Source organism: Helicoverpa armigera, chromosome 13 (genome assembly GCF_030705265.1).
Source record: "Helicoverpa armigera isolate CAAS_96S chromosome 13, ASM3070526v1, whole genome shotgun sequence".
In the NCBI taxonomy this organism is placed as follows: Eukaryota; Metazoa; Arthropoda; class Insecta; order Lepidoptera; family Noctuidae; genus Helicoverpa; species Helicoverpa armigera.
The window spans coordinates 12,682,168-12,699,661 of NC_087132.1; the positions used below are offsets into that span (position 1 = coordinate 12,682,168).

Below are 17,494 nucleotides of genomic sequence, written 5' to 3' on the forward strand. Positions count from 1 at the left end.
CTTTCACAGCGTTATGTCCTACGGTATTCTTCTGTGGGGCAAAGCTGCTGATATTCAAAACATATTTGTATTACAAAAACGAGCTGTTCGTGCGATATACCGGTTAGGTAGTAGACATTCGCTAACGCGGTGTCCTGCGTGAGCGACGTCACGTAGGACATTTGTCGCGTATAGCATCGCGTCGCATTACGTCGCGTCGTGTTGCGTCGCGTCGCGTCGCGTTCGTCGCTCACGCAGGACACCGCGTTAGAGAGCTCTTTAAAGAAATAGGCATTCTTACTGTGGCATCACAATTTATCTTTGCCAATATACTCTACATTAGGCAAAATATTCATTTGTACACCAAAAAAAGCGATGTTCACAGTATTAACACTAGAAATAAGCATAATCTGTGTGTACCCACTCACAGACTCATGGATCATTTTTGGGGCTCGGTATCCGCTTTTACAATAAACTACCTCTAACTTTACTACAATTACCGTTTAATGCATTTAAATTACAAGTAAAGTCAATTCTTTCAAAGAAGGCTTATTATAGCATTAATGATTATTTAAATGATAGGAATAGTTGGTCGCTAAGTTGAACGCAAGACAGCTCATTCTTGTTATCACTATAACTAAATTATTAACTTATTATAATTTTTTTACATTGTTTGACATTACTTCTGACATTAATTCTGATTTTTAATTTTGCTAAGCATTGTTTCTTTATGGCTTGCTAGTACTGCAGTACTTCTTACATATTCTACTTTTCTTGAATAGCTGCAAGCACGTCATGCTCCCTTAGACGGTATGGCCAGCGGTAGCGTTGGGGGTCGGGTTGTCCCCTTCCCTCAAAAATGTGCGAAGGGGGCGATGGCTGATCCTCGCGTTATACTCGTGAACGGGTGCTGCTGGCGGTACCAGGTCGTGTTGGTGGCTATTGACACTATTCATAATAGTATGATTTTCTATTAGCTTTTTTTTGGAGAAAATAATAATACTGTAGTCCTGGCAGGTACACCTTGTTTGTGTTGCTACAACATAATCATCTGCGCATGTGGGTGGGCTCGCCGATTTTATGCTTATATTAAAAATACATTTTTATTTTATTAACAGGAGGCTTTAGATACACTTAATAGACTATAAGTAATGCTTGAGTACCTACTTAGTCTTTATGGGTGTAAATCTGTGTGCTAGCCTACTTGTGTTATGTTTGTATTTTTTTTTTCTTTCCTAATTTTATATAATGGTTATCATGTGATAATGATATTTTTATTTGACTTGTTTTGTATACATTCTGGTTCTTCAAACCTTACAGACAGACATGTGTTGCTGGGGAGTTTGTTGCGCCACTTCTTCTTCCCAGCAAAAACACATAGGAAGTGGTGAAGGGCGGGCGTTTTGGGGACTGTCTTTTGTTTTTGACGTTCGAAAAGTGCTGATTTATCAGCCTAATTTGAATAAACGATTTTGAGTTTGAGTTTGAGTTTGAGTATATGTAGATAATTCTGTATTTCTAAATATGTAATTAATATTAAGTAATATTAAGTACGTAAGTATGAAAGTCGAAAATTATATAGTAAAATTAGTATAGATACCCAAGTAGCAAAATGTAGCCCTATAATTATCCTAGGAGCACGTATTTTTTAATCCTGTAGAAATCCTGTAAACGATAATATAGCCGCATTTGGGCGCAGTTTATTGGACTATTTCGCCCTATAGTCGCTTTGTTATAATCCGGTAAAGTGCTATTTGATTTTATAATTACCTTATCAAGTGCTTTAACAAAATATATTTGTCCTATAAAAATCCGGTAAATGCATCCAAAAAGAGCGATTGGTCCTTTTATGATCTGGCGCGTGCCGCTACTAGAGTAATTGGTCCTACAGTGATCAGCGTAATATCATTAGTAGATTCATTCAGTCGATCATTCGTTCTTTTTTCGTTAATTCATTGTACTGTGCTTGTGCATGACATTGAATCCTCTTTTATTTTCAAAAGATAAGTAAAGTCACATTATAATAAGGTTTGTCATTATGTAACATTTGTCGTATGCCTGTTTCGTAAAGAGTGCCTACACAACTTGCGAAAATAATTTTATTGATGAAATGTTAGACGATAATAATCATATCTTCATACGCCTTCAAAATTTAACATCTTCATTATTTGTTAATTCAGTAATAAATTAATAAATACCTGTCCGACATAGGGTGCCATTACATTGCATTTATCAGAACCTTTATATGACTTTTTAATCTAAGTTAAGACGCTTACATGACATACCTACGCCACCATATTTAAGTTTCAAGGTTCCTTACTTATAAAAATCAGAGGCTATGCTAGCTTGCTGCTAAGAATCCGTTAAGGGTCACGACTAGGGCATGCAATACCGGTTAACCGGTTTTGTTTTTACCGGTAAATCGCCCATTTTTGCGAGTTTTAAATTACCGGTAAAAATAATGTGAAACCGGTAATTTACCGGTTTTTACTTTTTTCTGATAAAATATAGCAATTGTTCATTTAACGTCAAATCTTTGTTATGTAGCCTGAATATAATGTAATGTTGCATACATTACGTATTGTAAGAGTGTTAAAGTTGCTGTTTTTTAGGAAAGTAAACTTGTGTGTCCTTAACTATCTCTAGGTTAGATACAAATCTTCTTTCTCATCTTAATTTATAAAATCTAAATTAATCTGTTTTTCCTCTTAGCTTTGCCTCATAGCTGTCAGCTCATACTAGGTACAAATGTAGCTAATGCTTATTTTACCTACTCAATGACCTTACTGAGCAAGGGCTTTTACTTCACCACCATGCGGACAGCTCTGAGGACACGGTGGAGCACACAGTCCAGGTGTGCACTGCCTGGGAAGGGTACCGCCGTGTTGTCGTCGAGGCAATAGGCAGCGGCGACCTTTCGCGTCCTTCCCTGGTTCAAGCAATGGTCCGGAGCTAGAGGGAATGGGAAGCCGTCGCCTCCTTCTGCGAAGCAGTCATGCTCGAGAAGGTGACGGCGGAGCGACTGCGAGTAGCACCTTTCATCCCAGCCGCTGTAGTGGACCAGGAAGACACCACGGGCGCCAAGGGTCGAGAGACGACTCCCGGCCACCATAGGCGTCGGTCTGTGGGCGGTGAGTTCGGGTGGCTCATCGTTCCACCGTCTGCATAGACAACAGACCCGTGTCAGCGGCGCGCGTTGTTCCACGGGCTCCTCAGGGAGTTGTCAGCAAACCCAGTGGGGCCCAGCAGGGCCAAGGCCTGCCGGGGCCGCGGGATTGTTCGAAAGAGTTACTGCGACCCTGGTCCATAAAACGCCTACTAAAAAACATGGGTTTTAGACAGAAAGAGTCTAGGCTGTCATTTGATAATTGACCATAAAAAAAATCGGTAAAAAAACTTTTAAGTTAAACGGTTTTATCTTATGTGTACTGAAAACTAGAAAATAAAAAAATAGTTACTTACCTGTCAACCTACGTAGGTGGTCCCGGTCATATTAGACTAAAATAAAAACGTGGGGCCCATTAACTATTGCTGTAGTACTTTCTTCTAGAGGTATAATAGGTGTGGATTGCATGGAGTTACTACAATCGTAACTGGAGATTTTGATAATCAATAATCAGCCGTAGCGGCTTCACCAACGAACGCCGAGCTCACGATCTACCAAAGTATAAAGATATGCTTTGCCATAGGTAGGATTTCACAGGGGCCCCACGTTTTTATTTTAGTTTAATATGACCGGGACCACCTACGTAGGTTGACAGGTATGTAACTATTTTTTTATTTTCTAGTTTTCAGTACACATAAGATAAAGCCGTTTAACTTAAAAGTTTTTTTACCGATTTTTTATTTTCTAGTTTTTAGTATTTAATGAAAATGCCTACCGAATATTCCTCATTCTATCTAATTCATTTAGTGCATCATTATTACACGGTCTCTTACCTGACAATTTATTACAATCTAATTCCTCAATACATAGCCCTTCCAGAAACTTTTTTTTGTAACAACCCCAAAAATCATCACATGACCTCTCCTGCTGTGGGTCAGCAGCGGTGAGGAGTGCCAGACTCTTGACTAGAAACCGTTTTGTTCCGTCGTAGGCCTTTTATGTACCAGGGCCGCGGTAACTCTTCCGAAGGCCTTGGCCCTGTTGGGCCCCGCTGGAGTTACTGACAGTATATACACTGACAGATACCTACGTTATCCGCCATTTTGTAGCGGCCGCCATCTTGGATTTCATTTTTTATAGTATATTGTATTCTGCTTGTTGAGCCCTCTCATTTGATACCCATATTGATGGGATTGATAAAATCTTAGTTATCCGCCATTTTGTAGAGGCCGCCATCTTGGATTTTAATTGTATATAGTACATTGTATTCTACTGGTTGAGAACTTTCATTTGATACCCATATTGATGGGATTGATAAAACCTAAGTTATCCGCCATTTTGTAGCGGCCGCCATCTTGGATTTAAATTTTTTATAGTATATTGTATTCTGCTTGTTGAGCCCTTTCTTTTGATACCCATATTGATGGGATTGATAAAATCTACGTTATCCGCCATTTTGTGCCGGCGGCCATATTGGATTTACAATGTTATTGATATTACTATATTGTATTGTCATCGGAATTAAAGGTGTATACAAAATTTCAGATTAATCGGATGACAGGAAGAGGGTGAAATTTGAATTACTAAATTTGACCCAAGAATGAATAAAACAAACGGGGTGAGCTAAATAAAACCGTTTAATAAAAAGGGCTTTCACTTTAATGAAAAATATATTTTTTTACGGTAATTCTTTGCGTTTATCCCGTCTTGTGACGGGGTCGGCTTTCCGTATCTTCCTTCTTCCACTTCGCTCTATCCTCCTGAATAGACATCTTCCTCTTCGAGTTGCAGATTTTCATGTCATTCATTACGACACTCAACCACCACGGTTTCGGCCTGCCTTTGCGCCTTTGACCGAGTATATTGAGATTGAGTATCACATTCACACTGCCGATGTCCTCAGGTGTCACTCCTTTTTACATGTCCGTACCATCGCAGCCGTTTCTCTTGCATTTTGTCGGCGACATCGCGTACGGATGGTACTGACATGTTTTTTTTACGTCCCACGTCACAAAAAACGTTTACCACCTTATACTTTGCATATTTATTTAGTTTTTGCTTTAAGACTACCCAATCTTATTGTTTTAATATCACATAAAAAAAAATACAAAAATTACCGTTTTACCGGTTTACCGGTAAAAATATTTTTATTACCGAATTTTTACCGGTAATTTTTGTTTTACCGAAATTGCATGCCCTAGTCACGACTAAGATAAAATTGTTCTATAATATCTTTACCTCTAGCAGCTTTATCTGTGGCATTTATAGGAAGTGCATGTCTTATAGAAGAATGAAACAAGACGTTAACAAGATAAAACAATCTTACTAAATGCGATTATCGGATCAAAAGTCACACTTTGCTAATAACTTTTATAACTTGCATTTATAAGACTGATCCTGACTGACTGCTCTAGTAAGAGTCGTGTAAAATAATCCTATTGACATTTATAAAACTAAACTATACGGTCGAAAGTACTTGTAGTGCAAATCATCTTAGAAGATGCTTTAGCAGGATCAGTGGCCTAAGTTAATGCGTCTACTAGATTTCTATAAGGCGTGTAATCTTATTAGTCAATTGCTATAGGAGAATTTTGCTATATAGATATAGCTTAAGTAAGAAAAGTAGTCGGTAGGTAGGTATTAGTAGTAGTTAGTAGGATATTTAATACAATAAAAAGTTGAGGCAGTGTACTAAGTAGGTATTTTTTTAGATTAAGCTTAAATTTATTTTTCTTTTTCTCGTCCCTAATGTCGTCTGGTAAGCTATTGAGTACGTATGGGACACGCTTTTCTAGCGTTCGGTCTCCATAAACGTTATTGACTCTGGGTACTACATATTTACCAGACGACATCGTTCGGGTGTTGTATTTGTTAGATACATTTATTAATAATGATGAATTATGCTCCTGATTACCATGGTTATTAGTTGCGAGTAGGTACTTATGTTTAATGCTTACCGTGTAACGGAACGTTACATGATTTGTAAATGCTAGTCTTTGTTTGTGCGCGGGTTAGGAACGCGCGGAATGAACGGAACGAAGGGTTTTGATCGATGCAGCGGCGGGCGTGAGCGCAGCGCCGCATTGACATTCGCTCGCTGGTCGCTTCTAGACTGGTGTGTGCGTTGACCTCCTACCAAATTCCGTCGTGGCAAGCGCCCTAGCAAACACGGCCGTTTAATTTTGAAAATTAATTTTATTAAATCAAGTGATTCAGTATATTTGTTGTGTGGAAATCCCGAATTAGGGTAAGTTTTGAATAGCACACGAATTCATATCATTCATGCAGTTATTTCCAGCTTTGTGCTTCACTTTGTCTTTATTTGCAGCTTTTCATATTTCAATTTGTATTTCTGTGTACCGCTGTGCTTATTCTTGCCGTATTGCTAGTTTTAGATGGCTTAATCTACAAGTTATAGCTGGCAATAGTTAAGAAAAGCATTAGCAAATTACAAAAAATGTTGCGTCATTCTAAATTCGAAGTACCTTCAAGTGTTAATAATTTTTTCCAAATTAAAATTTTAAATAATTTTTTAACTTTTGTAACTGCCATAACCGTTAATTCTGTTTAATTATATTTTCTTTTCTTTTTTTTTAACTGTTAATCAACTCAACTGTTAATTCTGTTTAATTCTATTTTCTTTTCCTTTTTTTTGTAAACTCCGTTCTGTAGTACCGCCACGTCAATGCTACTACATTTAGATAGGTAACTCATCCTCGTTGTCGTCGGTGGTACTCCAGCACGGAAGTTATTAGGCCGAGTTCTGATTAGCTCGAACGGTGATTCCAGGTTTTTCCCCCCGGCTATAAGACGCCAGCAGCAGCAACCTCGTGTTCGGGTTGTTACGAGCCGAGGTCTCGCCGACGCGACAGCTTCGTGCAGCACCGCGTGCATGTCAGCACCGTCTCCATCCCTGTGACGTCACCGTACAGCACCGCAGTACATCTCGGCCTACTTCCATCTCCGGCCAGCGGCGTGATTTCGCCGCCACTACAGGGGAGTACCTATCCCTGCAGAAGTGACTTCAGACAAAGTTATACTCACGACCCACAAATCAAATCTTTGTGTGCCTCCGGCTGTGGTTTTTTTATACATTATACATTTGTTTTAAAGGTACACACCCGTTTTTTTATTTCTATCACCTCGTAGGTGGGAATCAAACGGGTGGAGGTTACAACCGGTAATACCTTGCAAAGTTTATATAGTTTATAATAATCTGTTTTATATTTATTTTTAGTTTTTTTATCCACCAAGAGTTTTAGGAACCTTACTTGTATATTTTCTATATTTTCTATGTAAGATTTGAATGTAAGTCCATAGCAATCAAGAGCATAGTCGATTATAGATTCCACCATACATGAGTACAGTATTTTTAGAGTACTAGTAGGAACTCGATAACTTAGGTGGTAAAATTTACTTAGTATAGTTTTAAGTTTATTGCACAAGAAATCTATATGCTCTTTCCAAGAGAAATGCTCGTCTACTTTAACTCCTAGATAAGTTACGCAATTAACTCTCTGGACAGGTTTACAGCTACAATTGACAAGGTTACCATGAATGCAATCAAAAGTATGAGTGTATAGTGGCAGAGGATTTTCCTTTAGTGGTAAGTATGGTGAATGAATGATGATATATTGCGTTTTATCCGTATTTAATACTATGCCATTATCATGAGACCATTTAACTACGGCGTCCACGTCTTGCTGTACTAGGCGACACGTTTCAACGCGGTCCGTGCCGGCTCGCAAGGCGCAGAGGTCGTCCGCGAACTTAAGCGCCGAGCAATGCTTTAGCACATTACATAAACTATTAACATGCATTAAGTAGCATACGGGACCACTTCCTGAGCCCTGCGGTACCCCGCATCGGGCCATTTTCTCATCGCTCAACGTGTCGCCTATCTTGACCCGGTAAGAGCGTGATGTGAGGTAGTCTCTGAACCATTCCTTCAGAGGCTTCTCCACACCACACTCTTCTAAAGATGTTATTAAAGTGTTTGTTTCCAAGGTGTCAAACGCTTTTTTGTAATCGAAAAATATTGCGACTATAAACTTTTTATCATTTAAGTAATTGTTGATTTCGTTGGTAAAGTAAGACAGTAGTGTATCAGTACTCTTTGCTTTTTGGAAACCGTGTTGAAAACTACCCGTAACGACTGCCAAATATGATTAAATGACAGCCGGGTCCTACTGTTGATCGTGCAACGAACTCTTCCTGATCATCTACCTGTCCTCTGTCATATAACTAAAGCATGAACTTTCCAAATCGGTCCAGTCACAAAGTCGGTAACTCACTGAAATATTGTACCGAATGCAATGACGGGGCGAACTTGTATTAAATAGAATCCAAATTGTCACAAAGCTTATAAATCGCATAATTTCTCATCAGATTAAGTCTACCCCATTCTTCTCTACCAATAATGAATTGTAGGTACGCTCTACGAATTGCAAATAATAGAAAATATATAATTATGGGGCTTGCTTATTATCTTTTGAGAAAGTTGCCTTTCATAATGATCCCAAAGGTGAGTAGCGAGCAGCGCCCTCTGTGCGCGACAGCGCGAGTCGCCGCGCCGCGCCGCGCGCCGCCTGCTGCCCGGTACTCGCGCGCGCCGCTAGGTGGCGCTCCGTGCACTCGCTGTTGCAGGACAGCTGGGGCCATGGCTGCTCCAGTGAGTTAAACGCTCTAAGCATTGGTAAGAGTTTGAGCTTGAACAACAACAACGCCGTCTGATGATCTACAATTCGTAGTACTTTATGGCTGCTTGCCTGTTTGCGAATGTTATTGTACCAAGAGATAAGCTGTAGTCGATTTCATTATTGATTATAGGTATGTTGTAGTTCGCATAAACCGAATACTGATCACTTACCAAAAAGTAGAAAAGATACTTACTTAATTATTGTAACGGTCACCCGATTGCCAGCCATGCCAAAGCCATGCCATGCCGTGCCGCGTCGTCTGGGTTCAGCCAAAGCCACAGTCATGACAACCAAGTACGCCACGGCAGCCACAGCAAAAAGGAAGTCAATTAACCACAGTACGTCACATCCACGTGTCAACGCGGCGATCCCCTCCTGAGTTCAGAGTGGGGGGTAAAATTATAAATATGTCACGCAGCGCATTTTGTGATTGATTCTGATCTAGAACCTAGCCTAAGCCAAAACTCTGTACGATTGTTTACCCAATAAATACCTGCAATCAAGAAAATAGTTGTTTCGCTCTCCTCTATTTCATTACCTAGTTAAAATCTTTAACTAAGTATCCAATAATGTTTTATTGACATTAAATAATTAAAATAATTTCTCATTAGGCCAGGTGGGTATTTACCTACTTAGGCAACTGCCAATCAGCAATTATAAATGAAGTGTTACGATTACTCAGGAGTTAAGCATGAGCCGGCCCCTGCAACTATTATAGTAATCTGTGCTTGCATGAAGGTGCAGTCAGTATGTACTACGTTAGTTTGCTGAACGGTAGACTGCAGTGCTGGCACCTGTATAATTTTCAAATCATAAAAAAAACACGCAAAGCAAATAGTTTCTAGAAGACAGATGCGCCAAGCTTTGCGCCAATTTTTTAAGTTTTGTATCTTTTCATTGACAAGCATACTTACTTGCCACTATCCGCAATATTGGGAAGATCTCTTCGTTACCAATAATATAAGCCCAATCACGAGGTAGTTAGTACATACATATATGTACACCGTTGCATAGTCCCTCTCCCTTTCTCTATGTATGCATGCCTACAATTTTCGAGAGTTGCCCCCGATTTTTCAACGGAATAGCTAAGAAGTAAGTAGGTATACCCATCAAAACAAAAAATAAATATTTAAAATCTGTTTAAATGACAGTTGCGATTCACCATTTCATCGTGACTTCCAAAAACGGAAGAACTCGTTATCATGATGGTCACCCATCCATGGACCGACAACGCTAAGCGTGCTTAACCTTATGAACGTTCCATTTCCCGGTTTCACCCGCATCCTGTGGAAACTACTGCCCGTACCCGGATAAAACATAGCCCAGGTAGGCATACGTTAAGTAAGTGAAAGAATTTATCAAATCGGTTTACTAATTTCTTAGCCTTTAGGGTACAAACAAAAAAAAAACACCAACCATTTTTCCTCTTTATTATATTAGTGTAGGTAGGTAGATAGTGCACAGATAAGATAAGGGAATAGATAAACACCTTTACAGACAGGTAACGCTAAAGTTGTTAGCAGAAACAAGAATAACGTCGAAACGTTGGGTGTTTGTCCGTGGAAATTCATGGTTTCTTGTAACAATGAAGCGAACATAACTTACCCTTGATCAATGAACCCTGCCACTGTAATATTGCCAAATACATGCACGAACCGCAGTGCGCGGTGAGCGGTGCGCGTGTGTGCGTGCTAATGTGCTGAGCAAACAGCGAGCACGGCGGGCACGGCGCGCGGCGAGTCATCGACTCAGTGTGCACGCGCGCGCCGAGTACTGACCCCGGCGCCGCGCCTCTATCAGCGCGCTATCAGTGCGCGATTAGATACCGCCGCGCGCGCACCTGTGCCGCCGGCGCCCAGCACCGCCGCGCCATGAGGAGCAAGGACCGCCTGGCCGAGCTGCTGCACGTGAGTGTCGCGAGCCCGCCCGGCGCAGACCAGTGCCGCGCAGTGCAGTGCCGTGCAGTGAGCAGTGCTTGTGTTGCAGGCGGCGGGCGGCGCGGCCGGCGTCTACCGCGCCACGGTGGAGCCGCACGAGCCCGCGCTGCACGACGCGCGCGTGCACGACATCTTCCTGGAGGTAGGCTCGCCCACCACTCGCCCGCCACTCCTGACCATTAGCGCCACGCTCATTCAGTAATCACCGGTAGGATCGTCAACTCATGACACACTTGCGGAATAGTTTCCAAGCTGCTTACGTAATATTAATGTATTATTACTTGTTAGCGGTCATTACTCATAAACACATTCCTACGCTTGATTGCAATTTGCAGTCCACTAGGGACATACTGTAATTCTACACTAAAATATACGTAAATCAACCTTGGGACGCAAATAATTGATCGCTTTGAGGCGCTCGCTACGAGAACAAGTACTCTAGCGTGGTGTTGTTTACCTACAGAGCTGCGACATTATCGCGCAGTGCATCCTTGACCTCGCGCCGGCTGCAACGTGAAACTATCACAAACTGACAATCACTGTTATTGTGCAATGCCTTGTATTGCTGCTCTATTACCTAGCTCATTTTATTTCTTAAGTACACTTAGAAATAAGCCGTGCAACGATCGCCTCGATTATGCTACAGCTGATGGCTGAAGTCCCGTGCGCTGTTGTGTTGCAGGTGGAGCGCATGCGCGGCTGGATCCACGAGCTGGACAGCCACACGCAGCTGATGCAGCGCCTGCACGCCGACCCCACCTTCCACACCAACAAGCGTGAGTAGCACGAGCCGGCAGCGCCGCAGCGCGCCGAGGCTCGGCACTGAGGCAGCGCGCGCAGACTTGCAGGAGCAGCTGGACGCGGCGGTGACGGCGGCCACCGCGGCGGGGCTCAAGCTGAGCGGCGCGCTGCGCCAGTTCGAGACGCGGCTGAGCGCGCGCAACGACGTGGCGGCGCGCATCGCGCGGCTGCAGTACGCGTGCACGCGCCGCCTGTACGCCGCCGCACTCGCGCGCCACCACGCCGCGCTCGCCGCCGTGCGCGACCAGCAGCGCCGCCTGCTGCTGCACCAGCTCGACCTCAGTCAGTGCCACCACGCTACTATCCGAACCATGCCCATCCGTCACTTGCGCCACCAGAAACATTTCATTCCCATTTCGACCCCTTTTCTATCGCATTCATTTGACAATCAAAATCATCATGGATACCTAGAGTTTTGTAGAAGCACACATGCCTGCCTCAGATTTACCTCATCATCTGCCTAGCCTTTTCTCAACTATGTTGGGGTCGGCTTCCAGTCTTACCGGATGCAGCTGAGTACCAGGGTTTTACAAGGAGCGACTGCCTATCTGACCTCCTCAACCCAGTTACCTGGGCAACCCGATACCCCTTGGTAAGACTGGTTGTCAGACTTTCTGGCTTCTGACTACCCGTAACGACTACCAAAGATGTTTAAATGGCAGCCAGGACCTACAGTTTATCGTGCCATCCGAAACACGGATTTACCTATCTTAATTAATAGATCTTTATTTCCTTAATGACCACTTTTATTGATTAGTTGTTTCGGACCGCGGCTGTACTCGCGGCGACGTGACATTAGCATAGATTCAGATTTGTATAGTGTTTTCGAGTGATGGTTATGCTTCTTGATGACATATTTCCGCATCACAATAATGGCACTGGCCGAGTGAGGCGGCGCGCACGCATTAACTAATTGAGCGCAAACGGATGACTCCTCACGGCTACACATATTGGTGCACACGTTTTGTCCACAAACTTTAAATTAAGTACCTAGGTATTTACCGAAATATTATTGGTACTTCTGTGTGAATTGACCACATAGAGTCATTTAAGTACTTATACCCATTTCATGCTACATTTCACACTGATCTGAACCATACATAAGAACTCAAATATTATACCACACATTCACCACACATGTTTATTATAAACTATGGAAAATGATTATTGCTAAATCCTTCTCCGTGTGAGAGGAAGCCTGTGCCCAGCAGTGGGACGACATGAGTGACGAGTGGGGTGGTGTTGCAGCGTCGCTGGCCGTGTCGGAGGAGGAGTGCGAGGCGCTGCTGGAGTCGCGCGACCTGGCGCTGTTCGTGCACAACGTGCGCGCGGAGACGGCGGAGGCGCGGCGCGCGCTGCGCGACGTGGAGGCGCGCCACGAGGAGCTGGCGCGCCTGGAGGCCGCGCTCGCCGACGTGCGCGACCTCTTCGCGCAGCTCGCGCACCTCGTCGCCGAACAGGTGCACTACAGAGGCTACAACTTGCTGCAGATGCTATTTCTATTTATTCCACTCTGATCACACCCGCGTGTTTTCTAATCTTTGTCCGGATTTGGCGATATTCGAGATGGCAACCATACTCCCAGGCATACAATTTTCAATGCTTGTTCTCGGTGAAAATTAACCGTAGTCGGTTAAAACTAGGTTTAGCCGCACTTCCAAAAACACTTGGTACCTTTAGAACACACTTACGAAAGTTCCTTATTACATCACAAAAAAAACTAGGTATGACGATTTCAAATACGTCCATAATCTAGCGATAGCAGGTACCTGCCGTGATGCTGTTTCGTTGCCGTGTTCCGGTTCACTTGTAGTCTGACAAAACTAGTACTAGCAGATTGCATAATAACACATTTTTGCACTTCATTATTAATCATACATAGTTCATAACACAACACACACAGAACATAAAACACTTATTTCAAATACACACAGCACACACCAATTATCTACTCGACGTCCGTGCATCATTTTCGGGATCCAGCAGAATACCAGCGTCAGGTATTCTACCTGACACATGCTGAGCTGGACTCCCATTCGGTGCAAGCGTAAGACACTGCACCACGCCGTTAATTTTTGTATTTTATGTTTGTCTTTCTACCCACTTCTTGTTTTGTTTTATTTCTTATTGTGTATCTTTATGGTGTCTTGTCGTTTGTCTGAATAAATGTTTTATCTATCTATGTATCTATCTATCTATCAAAATACCATTGTAAATATCTAGACACACGGCAGTGTGTCCGCCAAGTTCGAGCAAAAAAGGCGACACACCGGCCGTGGGTTATATTACACGAACCATTTCGGGCCAAATTCGACCCCCCTGTAACTCAAAATCTATTTTATTTACGCATATCAAATTTCTAGTATCTGTTAAGACCCCCTCACTTATCTAAAATACAAAATTTCATTAATATACCTATTGTAGGTCTTGAGATATTGACGTCAGAAAATCGCTATTTTTACTATACACTTATTCACTGATTCACTTATTCACTTATTCACTGATTCACTGATTCACTGACTCACTCATCAAAAACCTAGACCACTTCCAATGGTCGTATTGACTTGAAATTTGGCATGGAGGTAGGTCTTTATGTCAAGGTAAAGGGAAAAATCTAAAAATGGCCAAGTGTGAGTCGGTTTCAAAATAATGAAGGTGTTTTATACCCGGTGTAAATTTATACCCCTAAGGAACTAAAACGAACTAAATTTATCTATATTTATATAATATATCTTCGAATGGTACAAAGGTTTGTATTTAGTCAAAGTAAAGTAAAAATCTGAAAAAACGGCCAAGTGTGAATCACTTTCGAAAATAACGAATGTGTAACTTTGATCCACGAACATAATATATGATAACATGTCATGTCAGTCAGTTGGTAAATCTAGTCATAGTTAATCTAGTTCATTTCTTTGTAAGAAACATAGTGCATATTAAAAAATCTAAAAGATAGTATAAATGAGACATTTCTTTAACTAACTTCATCATAAGAAAAAAATAAAATAAACAACCTTACAAAAATAATGAAATCCCAAAAACAAAATGTGAAAGACTGCCAAGTTCAATAATATGGGAATGCTTCGCCTATAGAAGTGAGATCTGAATAAGTACCAAGTTACACATACCTCAGTTAGAAATAGTTACTTTTTAATGATGATTACTTGGCAAGTTTTAATAGAAAATTAAATACTTGATTCATTGCGTTTAGTAGGTTTATAACAAGGTGTATGAAAACTTGCCAAGTAACATCATTAAAAAGTAACTTTTTCTAACTGAGGTATGTGTATGGAACTTGGTACTTATTCAGATCTCACTTCTTTTATAGGCGAAGCATTCCCATATTATTGAACTTGGCAGTCTTTCACATTTTTGTTTTGGGTGGGATACAATCTTACCTAAGTACATAGTAACTTAACTGTATAAATTACCTACGTGTTCAAAGTGACCAAGTGTCCGCACACTGCCTGACTACTTGTTTGACGTTTATCTTACTGCATCCATAGTCTACGGAGCAAATAAGCAATTATAAGCCATATTCTTGTGAACAATTCGGTGTAAGGTCGCGTTGTGTTGCAGCAAGACCAGGTGGACAGCGTGGAGTACTACGCGCTGCAGGCCTCCGAGCACGTCGGCAGCGGCGGCACGCAGCTGCTCAAGGGCACCGTCAGCCGCACGCGCGCGCGCAAGGTACCTCCATACTATCACTTAGTTAGTCCATATTCACTTATTGCGCTCCTAGTGTTTCACATCCTATGTATGTATATTCCTTCCCAAATAATCATTGGCAACTTCCTGTAGGAATATACATAGTTACAGGGAAAATCTTCCCTTGTGTTATTTCATTAAATATTTCTCCAAAAGGCCCCGCGCATTGCGAAATGCGAATGTGGATGTTTCATAAGCTTATAATGGAGACGGTAGGGTAGTGCCTAGGTTACAGTTGGTGACACTATGTTGTTGTTGCAGAAGAAGCTGAGCCTGCTGGTGTGCGTGGCGGCGGGCTTCGCCGTCGTGCTGCTCGTGCTCGTGCTCACGTGACGCGCCCGCTCCTCGCCTCCCACGCACTATTCACTTATTCACTGATTCACTGATTCACTGACTCACTCATCAAAAACCTAGACCACTTCCAATGGTCGTATTGACTTGAAATTTGGCATGGAGGTAGGTCTTTATGTCAAGGTAAAGGGAAAAATCTAAAAATGGCCAAGTGTGAGTCGGTTTCAAAATAATGAAGGTGTTTTATACCCGGTGTAAATTTATACCCCTAAGGAACTAAAACGAACTAAATTTATCTATATTTATATAATATATCTTCGAATGGTACAAAGGTTTGTATTTAGTCAAAGTAAAGTAAAAATCTGAAAAAACGGCCAAGTGTGAATCACTTTCGAAAATAACGAATGTGTAACTTTGATCCACGAACATAATATATGATAACATGTCATGTCAGTCAGTTGGTAAATCTAGTCATAGTTAATCTAGTTCATTTCTTTGTAAGAAACATAGTGCATATTAAAAAATCTAAAAGATAGTATAAATGAGACATTTCTTTAACTAACTTCATCATAAGAAAAAATAAAATAAACAACCTTACAAAAATAAATGAAATCCCACCCAAAACAAAAATGTGAAAGACTGCCAAGTTCAATAATATGGGAATGCTTCGCCTATAAAAGAAGTGAGATCTGAATAAGTACCAAGTTCCATACACATACCTCAGTTAGAAATAGTTACTTTTTAATGATGATTACTTGGCAAGTTTTAATAGAAAATTAAATACTTGATTCATTGCGTTTAGTAGGTTTATAACAAGGTGTATGAAAACTTGCCAAGTAACATCATTAAAAAGTAACTTTTTCTAACTGAGGTATGTGTATGGAACTTGGTACTTATTCAGATCTCACTTCTTTTATAGGCGAAGCATTCCCATATTATTGAACTTGGCAGTCTTTCACATTTTTGTTTTGGGTGGGATACAATCTTACCTAAGTACATAGTAACTTAACTGTATAAATTACCTACGTGTTCAAAGTGACCAAGTGTCCGCACACTGCCTGACTACTTGTTTGACGTTTATCTTACTGCATCCATAGTCTACGGAGCAAATAAGCAATTATAAGCCATATTCTTGTGAACAATTCGGTGTAAGGTCGCGTTGTGTTGCAGCAAGACCAGGTGGACAGCGTGGAGTACTACGCGCTGCAGGCCTCCGAGCACGTCGGCAGCGGCGGCACGCAGCTGCTCAAGGGCACCGTCAGCCGCACGCGCGCGCGCAAGGTACCTCCATACTATCACTTAGTTAGTCCATATTCACTTATTGCGCTCCTAGTGTTTCACATCCTATGTATGTATATTCCTTCCCAAATAATCATTGGCAACTTCCTGTAGGAATATACATAGTTACAGGGAAAATCTTCCCTTGTGTTATTTCATTAAATATTTCTCCAAAAGGCCCCGCGCATTGCGAAATGCGAATGTGGATGTTTCATAAGCTTATAATGGAGACGGTAGGGTAGTGCCTAGGTTACAGTTGGTGACACTATGTTGTTGTTGCAGAAGAAGCTGAGCCTGCTGGTGTGCGTGGCGGCGGGCTTCGCCGTCGTGCTGCTCGTGCTCGTGCTCACGTGACGCGCCCGCTCCTCGCCTCCCACGCACTAGTCACTGCATACCTACATACTAATTACTTTATGTTCTATACATTTTATTATTTATGTTACCTATCTTATAATAAATTATTCATAAGTAGTAAAATTCATTTGTGACAGTTGGTCAGCCGCTGCCGAATCCAGTTCATTGCAGTTAGATAGAAACAACTTTGAGGACGAGGTGAATAGGAGAATTCAGTTGGGTTGGGCTGCATTTGGGAAGCTACGTCAAGTCCTAACATCGTCGATCCCACAGTGCCTAAAGACAAAAGTCTTCAATCAGTGCGTCGTTTAAGTGCGTGGACACTGACGGTACGGCTGGTCCAC

At 41.7% G+C, this 17,494-nt stretch overlaps 1 protein-coding gene across 1 annotated transcript; it reads left to right on the plus strand.

The window, feature by feature from the left end:
- The first annotated feature begins 10,285 nt into the window (after positions 1-10,285).
- LOC110379823 (syntaxin-1A) lies at positions 10,286-17,277 on the plus strand. Its single transcript, XM_064037424.1, has 9 exons — positions 10,286-10,691; positions 10,771-10,863; positions 11,404-11,497; positions 11,562-11,804; positions 12,771-12,982; positions 15,099-15,209; positions 15,489-15,683; positions 16,689-16,799; positions 17,079-17,277. Exons 1-7 carry the CDS (start codon positions 10,656-10,658, stop codon positions 15,558-15,560), a joined length of 861 nt encoding a protein of 286 aa, XP_063893494.1. The 5' UTR covers positions 10,286-10,655; the 3' UTR covers positions 15,561-15,683; positions 16,689-16,799; positions 17,079-17,277.
- Positions 17,278-17,494: the final 217 nt, after the last annotated feature.